This window comes from Rutilus rutilus (assembly GCF_951802725.1).
Source record: "Rutilus rutilus genome assembly, chromosome: 22".
Classification (NCBI taxonomy): Eukaryota; Metazoa; Chordata; class Actinopteri; order Cypriniformes; family Leuciscidae; genus Rutilus; species Rutilus rutilus.
Window position 1 is genome coordinate 16488883 of NC_140227.1, and position 14326 is coordinate 16503208.

Consider the following 14326-nt stretch of genomic DNA (forward strand, 5'->3'; position numbering starts at 1 on the left):
CATCAATTTGTCTCTTTTTACCCTTCGCAAAGTCATAACTGCGTTGGTGGATGGTTCTAGTCATATACCGTATCGTGAATCCATTCTCACTCGTTTACTTCGAGACTCGCTAGGCGGAAACACACAAACCCTCATAATAGCGTGCCTCTCACCTGCCAGCTGCAATTACGAAGAAAGCATCAATACACTTAACTTTGCTGCTTGCGCCATGAGAATGCAAAATCGCCCAGTCATAAATGTGGATCCAAAACATGCCCTACTTCGTGAGTTTCAAAGAAAAAGTGTGGACATTATCAAGAAGTTGAGAGTGTAAATTTGAAGCTCTTTCAATTGTGTTCAATTTTGTCTTTTAACAGCGCTTTTGGCTGATAAGAATTCAGAAGATCCTCAAAGCAACACAGAGCACGACAGTAAACAAAAGGTGTGTACATGGTCAGTCAGTTGAAGCGTTTTAAAATTGTTTCTGCACTAGGATGAGCCTGAGGCCTTCATCTCGGAAGATCTTGAAGCTAGAAACTTTCTATTTTATTGCGTTGATTGTTCATTGTCAATAGAAATACTTAAAAATATATATTTTTTAATTTTTCTGTAAGCGTAGCATGGCGCTAGCATAAATGTATGCTAAATTTAAATTAAATTTTAGGAATATGAGAAGACGCGTATGAGGGTGCTGGCCGACATTGAGACTTTGGCCATCAAAGTCCAAAGTTTGCCAGAGATGAAGAGCGATGATGATCTGGCCACCATCCATCTACTTGAGCGAGTGAGCCAGCTCACTGTAAAACATTTTGAAACCATTTTACCACTGGTGTGAAGAGACTAACTACAGCTACCCGGACTAGCTGCCAGTCGGAGCTGTATGGAGCTAGAGGAGTATGCACACACTCATTCACATATGCACACACAGGATACACAAATGCTCACAAAATTACGCTATTGGCGATTCTATTCGAAGCAGACAGACTGGCTAAACCGACCGTCTGCTAGCTGTCTCGCATCACCAAGGTCAGATAAATACCATCACATAGAGCCTTTTTCAACTAGATCTCATCATATAGAAACTGTATCTGTTCCCCGAATTAGGACATACAAAAAACTCCTAAACCCATTCAAGGGTAAAAATTGAATTATTTATCTAGTGTAAATAATAAATCACGTTTAACATTTGTGCTGGCTACTGTATACAGGCCACCAGGGCACCATAAAGACTTTATCAAAGAATTTGCTGATTTTCTGTCAGAGTTAGTATAGGCTGCAGATAAAATACTAATTGTTGGTGATTTTAATATAACGAAAAAGATGCTTTGGGATTGGCATTTAAAGACATTCTGAACTCAATTGGAGATGTTTCCAGAGGTCATAGATCCTCTTCTTAATATCATTCATTCATCTTTGTCACTAGGATATGTACTGAAAACTTTTAAGCTGAAAAATGCAACTTGATCCTACAGAATTAGTCAATTACAGGCCGATTTCTAATCTACCTTTTCTGTCAAAGATATTAGAAAAAGCCATAGTACTGAGACAGCTCTCATTAGAGTCACAAATGATTTGCTCCTATCATCCGATCGTGGTTGTATCTCTCTATTAGTGTTACTCGATCTTAGTGCTGCATTTGATACTATTGACCACAACATTCTTTTAAATAGACTCGAAAATTATGTTGGCATTAGTGGAATTGCATTAGCATGGTTTAAATCATACTTATCTGACCGTTATCAGTTTGTAGCAGTTCAGTAGCTTAGTCGGTATAGGGTCTAACATACATGATGTCGGTTTAGATGATTTAACAAGTTTAGTAAATTCTTCCTCTCCTATAGCAATAAATGAATCAAATTTTTCCTCAGGGAGACTAAAATGCACTGCTTGATGCAATACTGTAGTAGACGGTTGCATAGTTATAATTTTGTCTCTGATATTATCAATCTTATAAGTGAAGGAGTTCATAAAGTCATTACTGCTGTGTTGCTTGGAAACTTCTGGGCTTGAAGCTTTCTTTTTCGTTAGTTTAGCCACCATTTCAAATAAATACCTAGGATTATGTTTATTTTCTTCTAATAGGGTTGAAAAACCTTTTAAAAGCCTCTCTGTAAGTAATCGAGCTCTCCTTCCATGAAATCCGAAATACCTCTAGTTTTGTTTTCTTCCAGTTGCGCTCCATTTTTCTGGCTGCTCTCTTAAGGGCCCGAGTGTGCTCGTTGTACCACGGCGTTGGACTATTTTCTTTAATCTTCTTTAAGCGCAACGGAGCAACTGTGTGCTAGAGAGAGCAAGTGCTAGAAAGAGTTAAAAGTTTTTGTTGCAATATCAAGTTCTTCTAAGCTATCCGGGATGCTGAGATGATGAAACTGATCAGGAAGATTATTGATAAAGCAATCTTTAGTGGCAGAAGTGATAGGTCTAACATATTTGAAACACGGAGTCGGCTTTGCAGCCTTGGCTAAATGTAATTTACACAAGACTAGATAATGATCCGAGATGTCATCGCTCTGCTGCAGAATTTCAACGGCATCAACATCTATTCCATGTGATAATATTAGATCTAGAGTATGATTACGACAATTAGTAGGTCCTGACACGTGTTGTCTAATTCCAATTGAGTTTACAATGTCTTTAAATGCCAAACCCAATACATCTTTTTCGTTATCGATGTGTATATTAAAATCACCAACAATTAGTACTTTATCTGCAGTCAATATTAATTCTGATAGAAAGTCCGCAAATTCTTTGATAAAATCTTTATGGTGCCCTGATGGCCTGTATACAGTAGCCAGCACAAATCTCAAACGTGATTTATCGTTTATACTATATATTTTTACATTAAGCACCAACACTTCAAAATTTATTTCTTAGTGGTTTTGAAAATATCTATCTATATATAGATTAGGTCAGCCGGAACCGGGGACACTTCCCATAAATCCTGATGTACTCGTTACATCATAAGAAGAATGGCATCTACGCTAATATTAGTCTCTCTGTTTATACCGAGGTTTACCGCAGTCCGCCGGATCCAGGTCGTATCCAGATCATCTGACGAAGGACCAGCGCCTGGATGTGACAACGCAGTCCTGAAGTGTCTACCAATCTCTCCGTATACTAAAGTGTGGTGGAGCCCGGCCGTATCCAGATCAGATGGTGGATCTACACCTGGACCACGTCACCAAGGTCAGATAAATCCCATCACATAGAGCTTTTTTTTTCATTGTCAATAGAATTACTTAAGCATCCATTATTTGCAATTTTTTTCCTGTGTATAGCATAGCATGTCGCTAGCATAAATGTATGCTAAATTTAAATTTAAATTTAGGAATATGAGAAGACACTAACGAGGGTGCAGGCCAACGTTGATATCGTCTTGATCTGGTTGAATTGTCTTGGTATCTCATGTAACAGGTGGCCCTCATATGGTCCATCCTAAAGAAGAGCCCATCACTGCACCTGTGGCCACACAAGAACAGGTATATATATATTCTAAATGTACAGGACTAAATATTGTGTTTTGAAATAGTACATGTATAGGATCTATGATCTACAGTTTAAAAAAAAAAGCATATAAAAAGCTTATTGTTTTTGCCTTAACTTCTAGATTGTATTTCTAGTTTTGCTATTGAGAAAAAACTTAAGAACCAATCTCAAATGTCCAACCATATGTTTATGTAATGAACAGGCAAAATTTGAGATGGAGAGACATGATGATCTGGCCACCATCCAGCGTCTAGAGCACTTGATGCCCCTGGTGCGAAGGGACTCTAACTACAGCAACCTGGACTAGCTGCGTTACGTGGGAGCTGTATGGAGCTTGAAGAGTCTCAAAGATAAATGCACACACTCATTCACATATGCACACACAGGATACAAAATGCATACAAAATTCAGAAATACACACAAAATTCATCCCTTACTTCAAAAGCACTCATTGTTAATGATATGATTACAGACTATAATCTAGATGTGCTGTGTTTGACAGAAACCTGGCTAAAACCAAACGATTACATTACTTTAAATGAGTCCACCCCGCAAGATTAGTGTTCTAAACATGAACCTCGTCTGAAAGGCAAAGGGGGAGGTGTTGCTGTAAGTTATTAGCCATGATGAAAACATTGTTGACTCTAATGAAGACTAACGTACACTCCGAGTCCGGAGACAAGTACCGCATCGTCGGTTCGAGGACAGGTCCGGGGTTGAGGGCGAAGCAGAGGAGGTCGTTCAAGAGTGCGGGCAGGGTCCGAGGAAGTAGTTTTTGCCTTGTTTGCCTTCGCTGACTGCATATGCAGGTGCTTTGAGCTGAATATTTCCGGGAACGGTGACATGTGATGAGTGCACGCAGGGCAGCGCGCGCAGTGGGGCTCGGGCACGAGACATGAAGGCATCTGATTGGTTCTTTACATTCGCACCGAATGGCAGTGATTGGTCAGAGTTTTTACTGTCCTGCAGCTGTATGTTCCTTTTTAGAAAGAAATGATGCTGTGAGGATTTCCACTTTTCAGTCAGGATTTAGACCGTACCAAAGTACTGAGACAGCTCTCATTAGGCAAGGCAAGGCAAGGCAAGTTTATTTATATAGCACATTTCATACACAATGGCAATTCAAAGTGCTTTACATAGAAGAAATTAAAATAATAAAAAGAAATAAGAATAATTAAAACAGTTTAGAAGAATACAAAATAAAATACAGTACAGTCGGACGAACATTGGCACAGTGCTCATTCAGTAAATGCATAGTTAAACAGATGTGTTTTGAGTCTGGATTTGAATGTGACTTCAGTAGGAACGCGGCAGCGTTCTGTATGAGCTGCAACTGTCTTATGGTCTTTTTGGGAAGTCCAGTGAGGAGTCCATTACAATAATCCACCCTGCTGGTGATGAAAGCATGAACAAGTTTCTCTAAGTCTTGTCTGGAAACAAAGCATCTTATTCTTGCTATATTTTTCAGATGATAGTATGCTGATTTAGTTATTGCTTTGACATGACTACTGAAACTAAGGTCTGACTCTAGTGTCACACCAAGATTCCTGACTTGATGTTTAGTTGTTTGACCCCTGGAGTGAAGGTATGCGTTCACCTTGAGAACTTCATCTTTGTTTCCAAACGCAATGACTTCAGTTTTGTCTTTGTTTAACTGAAGAAAGTTTTGACACATCCAACTGTTAACTTCATCAATGCATTGGCACAGGGAGTCAATGGGGCTGTAATCGTTAGGCGATAGGGCTAAGTAGAGCTGTGTGTCGTCTGCATAGCTGTGGTAAGCAATTTGGTTCTTTCTCATTATTTGGCTCATTGGGAGCATATACAGGTTGAACAGGAGTGGTGCAAGAATTGAGCCTTGAGGGACTCCGCATGTCATGGATGTCCACTCAGACTTATGGTCTCCTATACTCACATAATAACCTCTCCCATCTAAGTATGACCTGAACCATTTTAGGACTATCCCAGAAAGCCCCACCCAGTTTTCCAGCCTGTCCAGAAGTATGTTGTGATCGACAGTGTCAAATGCAGCACTGAGGTCGAGTAGCACCAGCACTGATAATTTGCCTGAATCAGTATTTAAGCGAATATCGTTTATTATCTTTATGAGCGCTGTCTCTGTGCTGTGGTGCGGTCGGAAACCAGATTGAAAATTGTCAAAGTATCCATTCGAGCATAAGAATTTGTTCAGCTGATTGAAGACAACTTTTTCAATGATCTTACCTATGAAAGGAAGATTTGAGATCGGTCTATAGTTGCTTAATATGGTCTTATCCAGATTGCTCTTTTTCAGGAGGGGCTTGACAACTGCAGTTTTTAGGGAGTTTGGAAAACTCCCAGAGAGAAGTGAAGCATTTACCACTTCTAGAAGATCTGCTTCTAAACTGTTTAACACACTTTTGAAAAACGATGTGGGAAGTGTGTCAAGAGCGCAGGTTGATGTTTTAAGGTGCTGTACGGTTTCTTCCAAAATTTTGCCATCAATTTCTTTGAAGTCAGACATAGTAACTACTTTCTCAGGTGGTTTGATCTGTCTGACCCCAGCGCAAGTCAAGGATGTGCTGATCACCTTTCTGATATTATTGATTTTCTCAGAGAAGAAAGAAGCAAACTCACTGCACTTGCTGTCTGAGAGCATTTCACTGGGAATCTGGCTTGGGGGGTTTGTCAGTCTCTCTACAGTAGCAAAAAGAGTGCGTGTGTTGTTTAAATTGCTGTTTATAATATTTGAGAAGAAAGTCTGTCTAGCTTTGCCTAGCTCCATATTGAAAGCATGAAGGCTGTCTTTGTAGATGTTATAATGGACTACAAGTTTTGTCTTCCGCCACATGCGCTCTGCTTTTCTGCATTGTCTTTTCATATTTTGCACTGCTGTTGAGTTTCTCCAAGGTGCCTTTTGTCTGCCACTCTTCTTCCTGACTTTAACAGGAGCAATATCATCAATTACACCTTTAACTTTTGAGTTAAAAGAATCAAGGAGAAAATCAACAGAGTCTGCAGATATGCTTGGTGTTAAGGATATAGCCTTCATAAATAGGACACTAGTGTTCTCATTTAAGCATCTCTTCTTGACAGACACAGATCTAGCTTCAGTGGCAGGAGAGATCAATATATCAAAGAAAATACAGAAATGATCAGACAGTGCTACATCCTTAATAACAATCGATGAAATGTTTAGACCCTTACTGATAAGTAAATCTAAAGTGTGTCCACGATTGTGTGTGGGTCCATGTACATGCTGAGTCAGATCAAAAGTTTTTAAAACACTTTTGATTTCTTTTGCCATATTGTTCTCCGCACTATCTATATGGATGTTAAAATCTCCAGTAATGGCAAAACAGTCAAACTCTGAGGTAATTGTTGATAACAGTTCTGTAAAGTCCTCAGCAAAGGCTGGAGAGTATTTTGGAGGCCTGTAAATAATGAAAAGTAAAATGCGTGGAGCACCTTTTAACACAATACCCAGATATTCGAAAGACAAGTAATTCCCAAATGATATTTGCTTACATTGATAGATATCTTTAAAAAGAGCAGCTAGACCCCCACCTCTCTTAACAGCTCTGCAGACACTCATAAAAGTAAAGTTAGGAGGGGCTGCTTCATTGAGGATTGTTGCACTGCAGCTGTCTTCTAGCCAGGTTTCATTTAGAAGCATAAAATCCAGGTTGTTTGTGGTTATTAAGTCGTTGACTAGAAGTGATTTATTTTTAAGTGAGCGAATGTTTAAAAGAGCTAACTTAACAGACTTACTTTTCCCCACAGCAATATTAGTTTGACGTGTAATAGGCACCAGATTAGTTGGGTTTGCTGTACGGCTATTGAAGGCCTTAGACTTTCTATCATGTAATAGAACAGCAATAGAGAAAGATACAGGCACACTGGGTTCCCGCTTGTTTTGTAAACATTTGAGAAAGTTACTGTTATCAAAACGGGGACCCGACACATATCACTGAGAGCTGGTATCAGTTGTTTTTGGTTCACCTCGAGCAGAAGGAGGAGGGTGTGGGCCCTGGCGTTGTGGCAGAGGCCGAAGAGCTCTCACAGGAGGAGGGGGAGGGCGAGCTGGGCCCGCAGGCTTTGGTGGTAGTGGTGCCTGTCTTTTTTTAGTTGGTATCTGGGGGCTTGCAGCAAAAGAGTGGGATAGTCTGGTTCCAGCATGCACCAGTTCTTCCATTTTCTGTGAGAAGCACAGTAGTGGCGTTGCAGGGGAGAGGGAGAAAGTGTCTGGTGAAAGGGGCTGTTGCTCTGGTGTTATAGGAGGCTGTAATATGCTGTCCTGGCTTCCCTGGCTGTTTTCCAGGAAGTCGTCCTTGGGTGCTGAATCTTCAAGCAGTTCTGATATGGCTGTCTGTGGTGAGCTCTGTGTGCAGGGCTCAGCTGAGATTGTGTCCGTGAGCAGAGGTTGTTGTGGCGGAGTGGTGTTATCATGTCCATTTTGCTGCTGAAGTGAAGTCCCGTGGTCATTCATACTGTGTCCAGGTGTGTGTGTGCCATTCAGATTGAGTGGATTGGCACAAACCGCAGAAGGATGATTTAGGGAGAAGTAGATATTGTCCTTTAACACTCTTGAACCAAGTTTGTTTGGGTGATGGCCGTCCCGATGAAACAGTTGTCGTTGACTCCAGAAAAGATTGAAATTGTCAATGAAGTTCACTGCTTTTATATTGCAGGTTTTTTGCAGCCATGTATTAAGCCCAAGCAACCGTGAAAACCTGTTTGTTCCTCTTGCTGGTAGTGGTCCACTGATGAATGTTTGAACTTTCAGTCTTTTAAGTGTTTCAAAAAGTTCATTGAAATCCTTCTTAAGGAGTTCTGACTGCTCTTTATGAATATCATTCTTCCCCACATGTATGATGAGTCGATTTGCAGTCTTATGTTTCATCAGAATGTTCTGAAGTTCCCTGTTTATATCAGAAGTTGTTGCTTGTGGAAGGCAGCACGTAGTTGTATCCCTGTTGCTAATGTTTCTGATTATGGAGTCCCCCACTATCAGAGTCCTGGGCTCGGCTGCGCTCTGAGCTGAGTGCCGCTGTCTGCTCGACCTTGAGCGCCAGTTAGCATCAGTGTTAGCTACTGGCCTATTCAGTCTGTGTTCGATCACATTCATCACATTTGTGGATTCCTCATTTACATTCATTAGTACTTCAAATCTGTTCTCAAGATGTATAGGCGGTGGTAGGAGGCCAGTGTTTGCAATCCTTGTCAGAGCTGTATCTGGAGTAGAGGATGCTACTGCGGTAATATGTGATGCTCGTGACAATCTGATGTCTCGAGTGCCTTTGGGTTTAGCTCCCTGTTTGTGCCATCGATTAGTAAGTCGATCGGCTTGTTTCTCTACCTGTCGAGGAGTACTAGTTTCATGGGACTCACCGGTATGCTGAGGGTGTCCATGACGAAGCTCTGTTGTGTGCTCCGTCTGGTTTGGTGGTCCCGTAAATAACTTTGTTTCTAGAACTGCAATCCTTTGTAAAAGTCTGTGGCAGTTAGTGCAGCAAGTAGATTCCAGAAGAGGCATTTTCTCTTATCCTTGTAGGCAGTTGTGTTTTCCTTTCCCGGTATGTAAGCTGGTCGGGTAAAAGAATTCTCAGTTTTTGTAGTAATCCAAACTTTGTCGTATGAGCACTGTGCTGATTTGCTGAAGTTAAAATTAGGTGATAAAAGGAAATAAAATAAAGGAAATAAAATATAGAAAAAATAGGAGATAAAATGTAAAAGCGATAGAGCAAAGCGCGGAGCAGTAAGCAAGAGCGTCCGAACAGTAGCTGAGCAGGAAGTAAACCTCATTAGAGTCACAAATGATTTGCTCCTATCCTCCGATCGTGGTTGTATCTCTCATTAGAGTCACAAATGATTTGCTCCTATCATCCGATCGTGGTTGTATCTCTCTATTAGTGTTACTCGATCTTAGTGCTGCATTTGATACTATTGACCACAACATTCTTTTAAATAGACTCGAAAATTATGTTGGCATTAGTGGAATTGCATTAGCATGGTTTAAATCATACTTATCTGACCGTTATCAGTTTGTAGCAGTTCAGTAGCTTAGTCGGTATAGGGTCTAACATACATGATGTCGGTTTAGATGATTTAACAAGTTTAGTAAATTCTTCCTCTCCTATAGCAATAAATGAATCAAATTTTTCCTCAGGGAGACTAAAATGCACTGCTTGATGCAATACTGTAGTAGACGGTTGCATAGTTATAATTTTGTCTCTGATATTATCAATCTTATAAGTGAAGGAGTTCATAAAGTCATTACTGCTGTGTTGCTTGGAAACTTCTGGGCTTGAAGCTTTCTTTTTCGTTAGTTTAGCCACCATTTCAAATAAATACCTAGGATTATGTTTATTTTCTTCTAATAGGGTTGAAAAACCTTTTAAAAGCCTCTCTGTAAGTAATCGAGCTCTCCTTCCATGAAATCCGAAATACCTCTAGTTTTGTTTTCTTCCAGTTGCGCTCCATTTTTCTGGCTGCTCTCTTAAGGGCCCGAGTGTGCTCGTTGTACCACGGCGTTGGACTATTTTCTTTAATCTTCTTTAAGCGCAACGGAGCAACTGTGTGCTAGAGAGAGCAAGTGCTAGAAAGAGTTAAAAGTTTTTGTTGCAATATCAAGTTCTTCTAAGCTATCCGGGATGCTGAGATGATGAAACTGATCAGGAAGATTATTGATAAAGCAATCTTTAGTGGCAGAAGTGATAGGTCTAACATATTTGAAACACGGAGTCGGCTTTGCAGCCTTGGCTAAATGTAATTTACACAAGACTAGATAATGATCCGAGATGTCATCGCTCTGCTGCAGAATTTCAACGGCATCAACATCTATTCCATGTGATAATATTAGATCTAGAGTATGATTACGACAATTAGTAGGTCCTGACACGTGTTGTCTAATTCCAATTGAGTTTACAATGTCTTTAAATGCCAAACCCAATACATCTTTTTCGTTATCGATGTGTATATTAAAATCACCAACAATTAGTACTTTATCTGCAGTCAATATTAATTCTGATAGAAAGTCCGCAAATTCTTTGATAAAATCTTTATGGTGCCCTGATGGCCTGTATACAGTAGCCAGCACAAATCTCAAACGTGATTTATCGTTTATACTATATATTTTTACATTAAGCACCAACACTTCAAAATTTATTTCTTAGTGGTTTTGAAAATATCTATCTATATATAGATTAGGTCAGCCGGAACCGGGGACACTTCCCATAAATCCTGATGTACTCGTTACATCATAAGAAGAATGGCATCTACGCTAATATTAGTCTCTCTGTTTATACCGAGGTTTACCGCAGTCCGCCGGATCCAGGCCGTATCCAGATCATCTGACGAAGGACCTGCGCCTGGATGTGACAACGCAGTCCTGAAGTGTCTACCAATCTCTCCGTATACTAAAGTGAGGTGGAGCCCGGCCGTATCCAGATCAGATGGTGGATCTACACCTGGACCACGTCACCAAGGTCAGATAAATCCCATCACATAGAGCTTTTTTTTTCATTGTCAATAGAATTACTTAAGCATCCATTATTTGCAATTTTTTTCCTGTGTATAGCATAGCATGGCGCTAGCATAAATGTATGCTAAATTTAAATTTAAATTTAGGAATATGAGAAGACACTAACGAGGGTGCAGGCCAACTTTGATGCCATTAAAGAGTCCACAGTCAAACTCCAGGAGGACTTTGCTGCCTTGAGAACATACAAGACCAGACTCTGTTCTCTGGAGAGATCCAGAGCTAGTCAAACACGCACAACTGGTAATGTTGAAACTAGTTTTCTTTCAGTACAGCTTTAGGTTCTATATCGTCTTGATCTGGTTGAATTGTCTTGGTATCTCATGTAACAGGTGGCCCTCATATGGTCCATCCTAAAGAAGAGCCCATCACTGCACCTGTGGCCACACAAGAACAGGTATATATATATTCTAAATGTACAGGACTAAATATTGTGTTTTGAAATAGTACATGTATAGGATCTATGATCTACAGTTTAAAAAAAAAAAGCATATAAAAAGCTTATTGTTTTTGCCTTAACTTCTAGATTGTATTTCTAGTTTTGCTATTGAGAAAAAACTTAAGAACCAATCTCAAATGTCCAACCATATGTTTATGTAATGAACAGGCAAAATTTGAGATGGAGAGACATGATGATCTGGCCACCATCCAGCGTCTAGAGCACTTGATGCCCCTGGTGCGAAGGGACTCTAACTACAGCAACCTGGACTAGCTGCGTTACGTGGGAGCTGTATGGAGCTTGAAGAGTCTCAAAGATAAATGCACACACTCATTCACATATGCACACACAGGATACAAAATGCATACAAAATTCAGAAATGCACACAAAATTCATCCCTTACTTCAAAAGCACTCATTGTTAATGATATGATTACAGACTATAATCTAGATGTGCTGTGTTTGACAGAAACCTGGCTAAAACCAAACGATTACATTACTTTAAATGAGTCCACCCCGCAAGATTAGTGTTCTAAACATGAACCTCGTCTGAAAGGCAAAGGGGGAGGTGTTGCTGTAAGTTATTAGCCGCCCACAACATTTTTTGGTCAGGAAGTTCGGTCTGGACTCGATCCGTTGAGGAGTAATTATGCTCGGCTGCCAGAAGGCCGAGCCAATCAAATTGCCAGGGCGGGCTTTAATCGATGATGGACAGATGATCTGCGGTTACGTAATCACCCACGTCATCAAAGAGCGCTTGATTTGAATTAGTTTACAACAAAGATGACTGCCGCTGGAGAATTGAGATTTCACGAGTTCACACTTACAAATAAGTCAGATAGAATAAATGCGTATATGACGTGCTGTCCGAGGAGAGGGCTGAGAGATTTTTGGCGACACCGATGGTGAGCTGGAGTTAAATGACTTTTATACAGAAAATCTAAAGAAAATTAAACATACAGAAAGATTATACAAATACAATTTCAATCACCAAGCCTGTCACTTGAAGCCAATATCCATTCCTTCTTAAATGTCCGCGGCAGCGAGCGTGTTGAGCCGTTTAGTGAAACTGACGCAAATAACAGTTTAAATAAATAAAATACTTCTGATATAAACATTTATATTAAATATGCCATTCAAATTAATGGAGTTAAACACTTGAAATCATTACTGAAGTTACAAAAAAATGTTTAATTCAATCATTAGAAATATTTGTTGTGGATGCGATTGTTTTTGAACACTTTTTCTGTGGCGTGCTTTAATGTTTTAACCACAGAGATAATTGCTTATCATGATAATACCAGATTGTCTGAGAAAATAGTTTCGTGCAAATAATGCCCAAGGCCTATCTGTTTCCATTAAAAATATAAATCAATTAAAAATACAATTCGGCAAGTGGAAAAGATTGAGAAAAACTTTCTCTGAAATGTATTTTAGACTATTTGATTTATGTAGGCTATTCAAAAACAAGGCAAGGATAGACAACTATTTGATTTGTATTAATGTAATGTTTCTTGTACCGTTTATATCATTTGCATATGATTATTCAAAATCATATGCAAATGATATGTAGATGAGGATCTGCATAGTAAAACTAGGCGTTGTGAGCTCCATATATGGTTATTTCGGGTGGAGACGCATGTACGCACAATCTTCCGCTGACTGGGATTTATAAAGTGAATTCTGCGCAGGTTCTGGCGTACGCACGGTTTTATAAGTCTGAATATTTTTTTGCGTACGCCATTTTTGGCTTTCGGGCGCACGTACACTTTTAGTAAGGTTCCTACGCACAGTTTTATAAATGAGACCCCAGGTCTCTACTACATCACCACATTCTAAATAGAAGACATAACCAAAGGACACATGAAAATAATGTTTTAATCTAGCGGCTGGCAGGAAGTCAGAACCGCTGCGACCGACCCAAAGCTGCAACCGTCCTCCATGTCGAGCGGAAGAGGCATTTTTAAGGACCGAGTCATCATCTGATCACCCAATTACCGCTGGCAGGTTGTTATCAAATCAGCGATAATCTGAAACTCAAAGAAAAACATATAAAGACACAAAGACAAATACACATAACGTAACACCAAACGGAATGCATAGCTGATATAAAAAATTGGATGACTAGTAATTTCCTACTACTAAATTCTGAAAAAACAGAAATTCTAATTATTGGACAAAAAACGTCCTCATGTAATAACCTAGAATACTGTCTAACACTTGATGGCTGCTCTGTTAAGTCTTCGTCGTCGGTTAGGAACCTGGGTGTGCTCTTTGATACCAATCTTTCATTTGAAAGTCACGTGTCTAGTATCTGTAAAACCGCATTTTTCCATCTTAAAAATATATCTAAATTACGCCATATGCTCTCATTGACAAATGCGGAACAGTTAGTTCATGCGTTCATGACCTCAAGGCTAGATTATTGTAATGCTCTACTGGCTGGTTGCCCTGCACGCTTCATAAACAAACTACAGCTGGTTCAAAACGCAGCAGCTCGAGTCCTTACCAGAACCAGGAAGTATGACCATATTAGCCCGGTTCTGTCAACACTGCACTGACTCCCTATTAAACATGTATAAATGTTAAAATATTGCTGATCACTTACAAAGCACTAAATGGTTTAGCTCCGCAGTGCTTGAGCGAGCTCTTAACGCATTATAGTCCTTCACGTCTATTGCGATCTCAAAATTCCGGCCAGTTGATAATACCTAGAATATCAAAATCGACTGCTGGCGGGAGATCCTTCTCCTATTTAGCACCAAAACTTTAGAACAATCTTCCTAACATTGTCCGGGAAGCAGACACACTCTGTCAGTTCAAAGCTAGATTAAAGACACATCTCTTTGACCTAGCATACACATAACACATTATAGACTTCTATAATTCAATGATTAGGCTGCA

The 14326-nt window shown here is 39.8% G+C and overlaps 2 protein-coding genes across 3 annotated transcripts; both read left to right on the forward strand.

Annotated features, from left to right (window-relative positions):
* Positions 1-1520: 1520 nt before the first annotated feature.
* LOC311281784 (uncharacterized protein) lies at positions 1521-8670 on the forward strand. The gene is made up of 3 exons (XM_084395027.1): positions 1521-3165; positions 3394-3458; positions 3668-8670. The coding sequence occupies exons 1-3, from the start codon at positions 2949-2951 to the stop codon at positions 3770-3772; spliced, it is 387 nt and encodes a 128-aa protein (XP_084251153.1). The 5' UTR covers positions 1521-2948; the 3' UTR covers positions 3773-8670.
* Positions 8671-12381, forward strand: LOC311281785 (uncharacterized protein). Of its 2 annotated transcripts, XM_084395029.1 has the most exons (4): positions 8671-10931; positions 11074-11227; positions 11317-11381; positions 11592-12381. In XM_084395029.1, exons 1-4 carry the CDS (start codon positions 10899-10901, stop codon positions 11694-11696), a joined length of 357 nt encoding a protein of 118 aa, XP_084251155.1. In that variant the 5' UTR covers positions 8671-10898; the 3' UTR covers positions 11697-12381. The 2 variants fall into 2 exon arrangements, with proteins under 2 accessions (XP_084251155.1, XP_084251154.1); XM_084395028.1 differs by lacking the exon at positions 11074-11227.
* Positions 12382-14326: the final 1945 nt, after the last annotated feature.

Coding starts and splice junctions, on each gene's coding strand:
- LOC311281784 (XM_084395027.1), top strand. CDS start 2,949: ATGGCATCTACGCTAATATTAGTCTCTCTGTTTATACCGAGGTTTACC. Junction 3,166..3,393: donor ACCTGGACCACGTCACCAAG/GTCAGATAAATC, acceptor CTCATGTAACAG/GTGGCCCTCATATGGTCCAT. Junction 3,459..3,667: donor CTGTGGCCACACAAGAACAG/GTATATATATAT, acceptor TGTAATGAACAG/GCAAAATTTGAGATGGAGAG.
- LOC311281785 (XM_084395028.1), top strand. CDS start 10,715: ATGGCATCTACGCTAATATTAGTCTCTCTGTTTATACCGAGGTTTACC. Junction 10,932..11,316: donor ACCTGGACCACGTCACCAAG/GTCAGATAAATC, acceptor CTCATGTAACAG/GTGGCCCTCATATGGTCCAT. Junction 11,382..11,591: donor CTGTGGCCACACAAGAACAG/GTATATATATAT, acceptor TGTAATGAACAG/GCAAAATTTGAGATGGAGAG.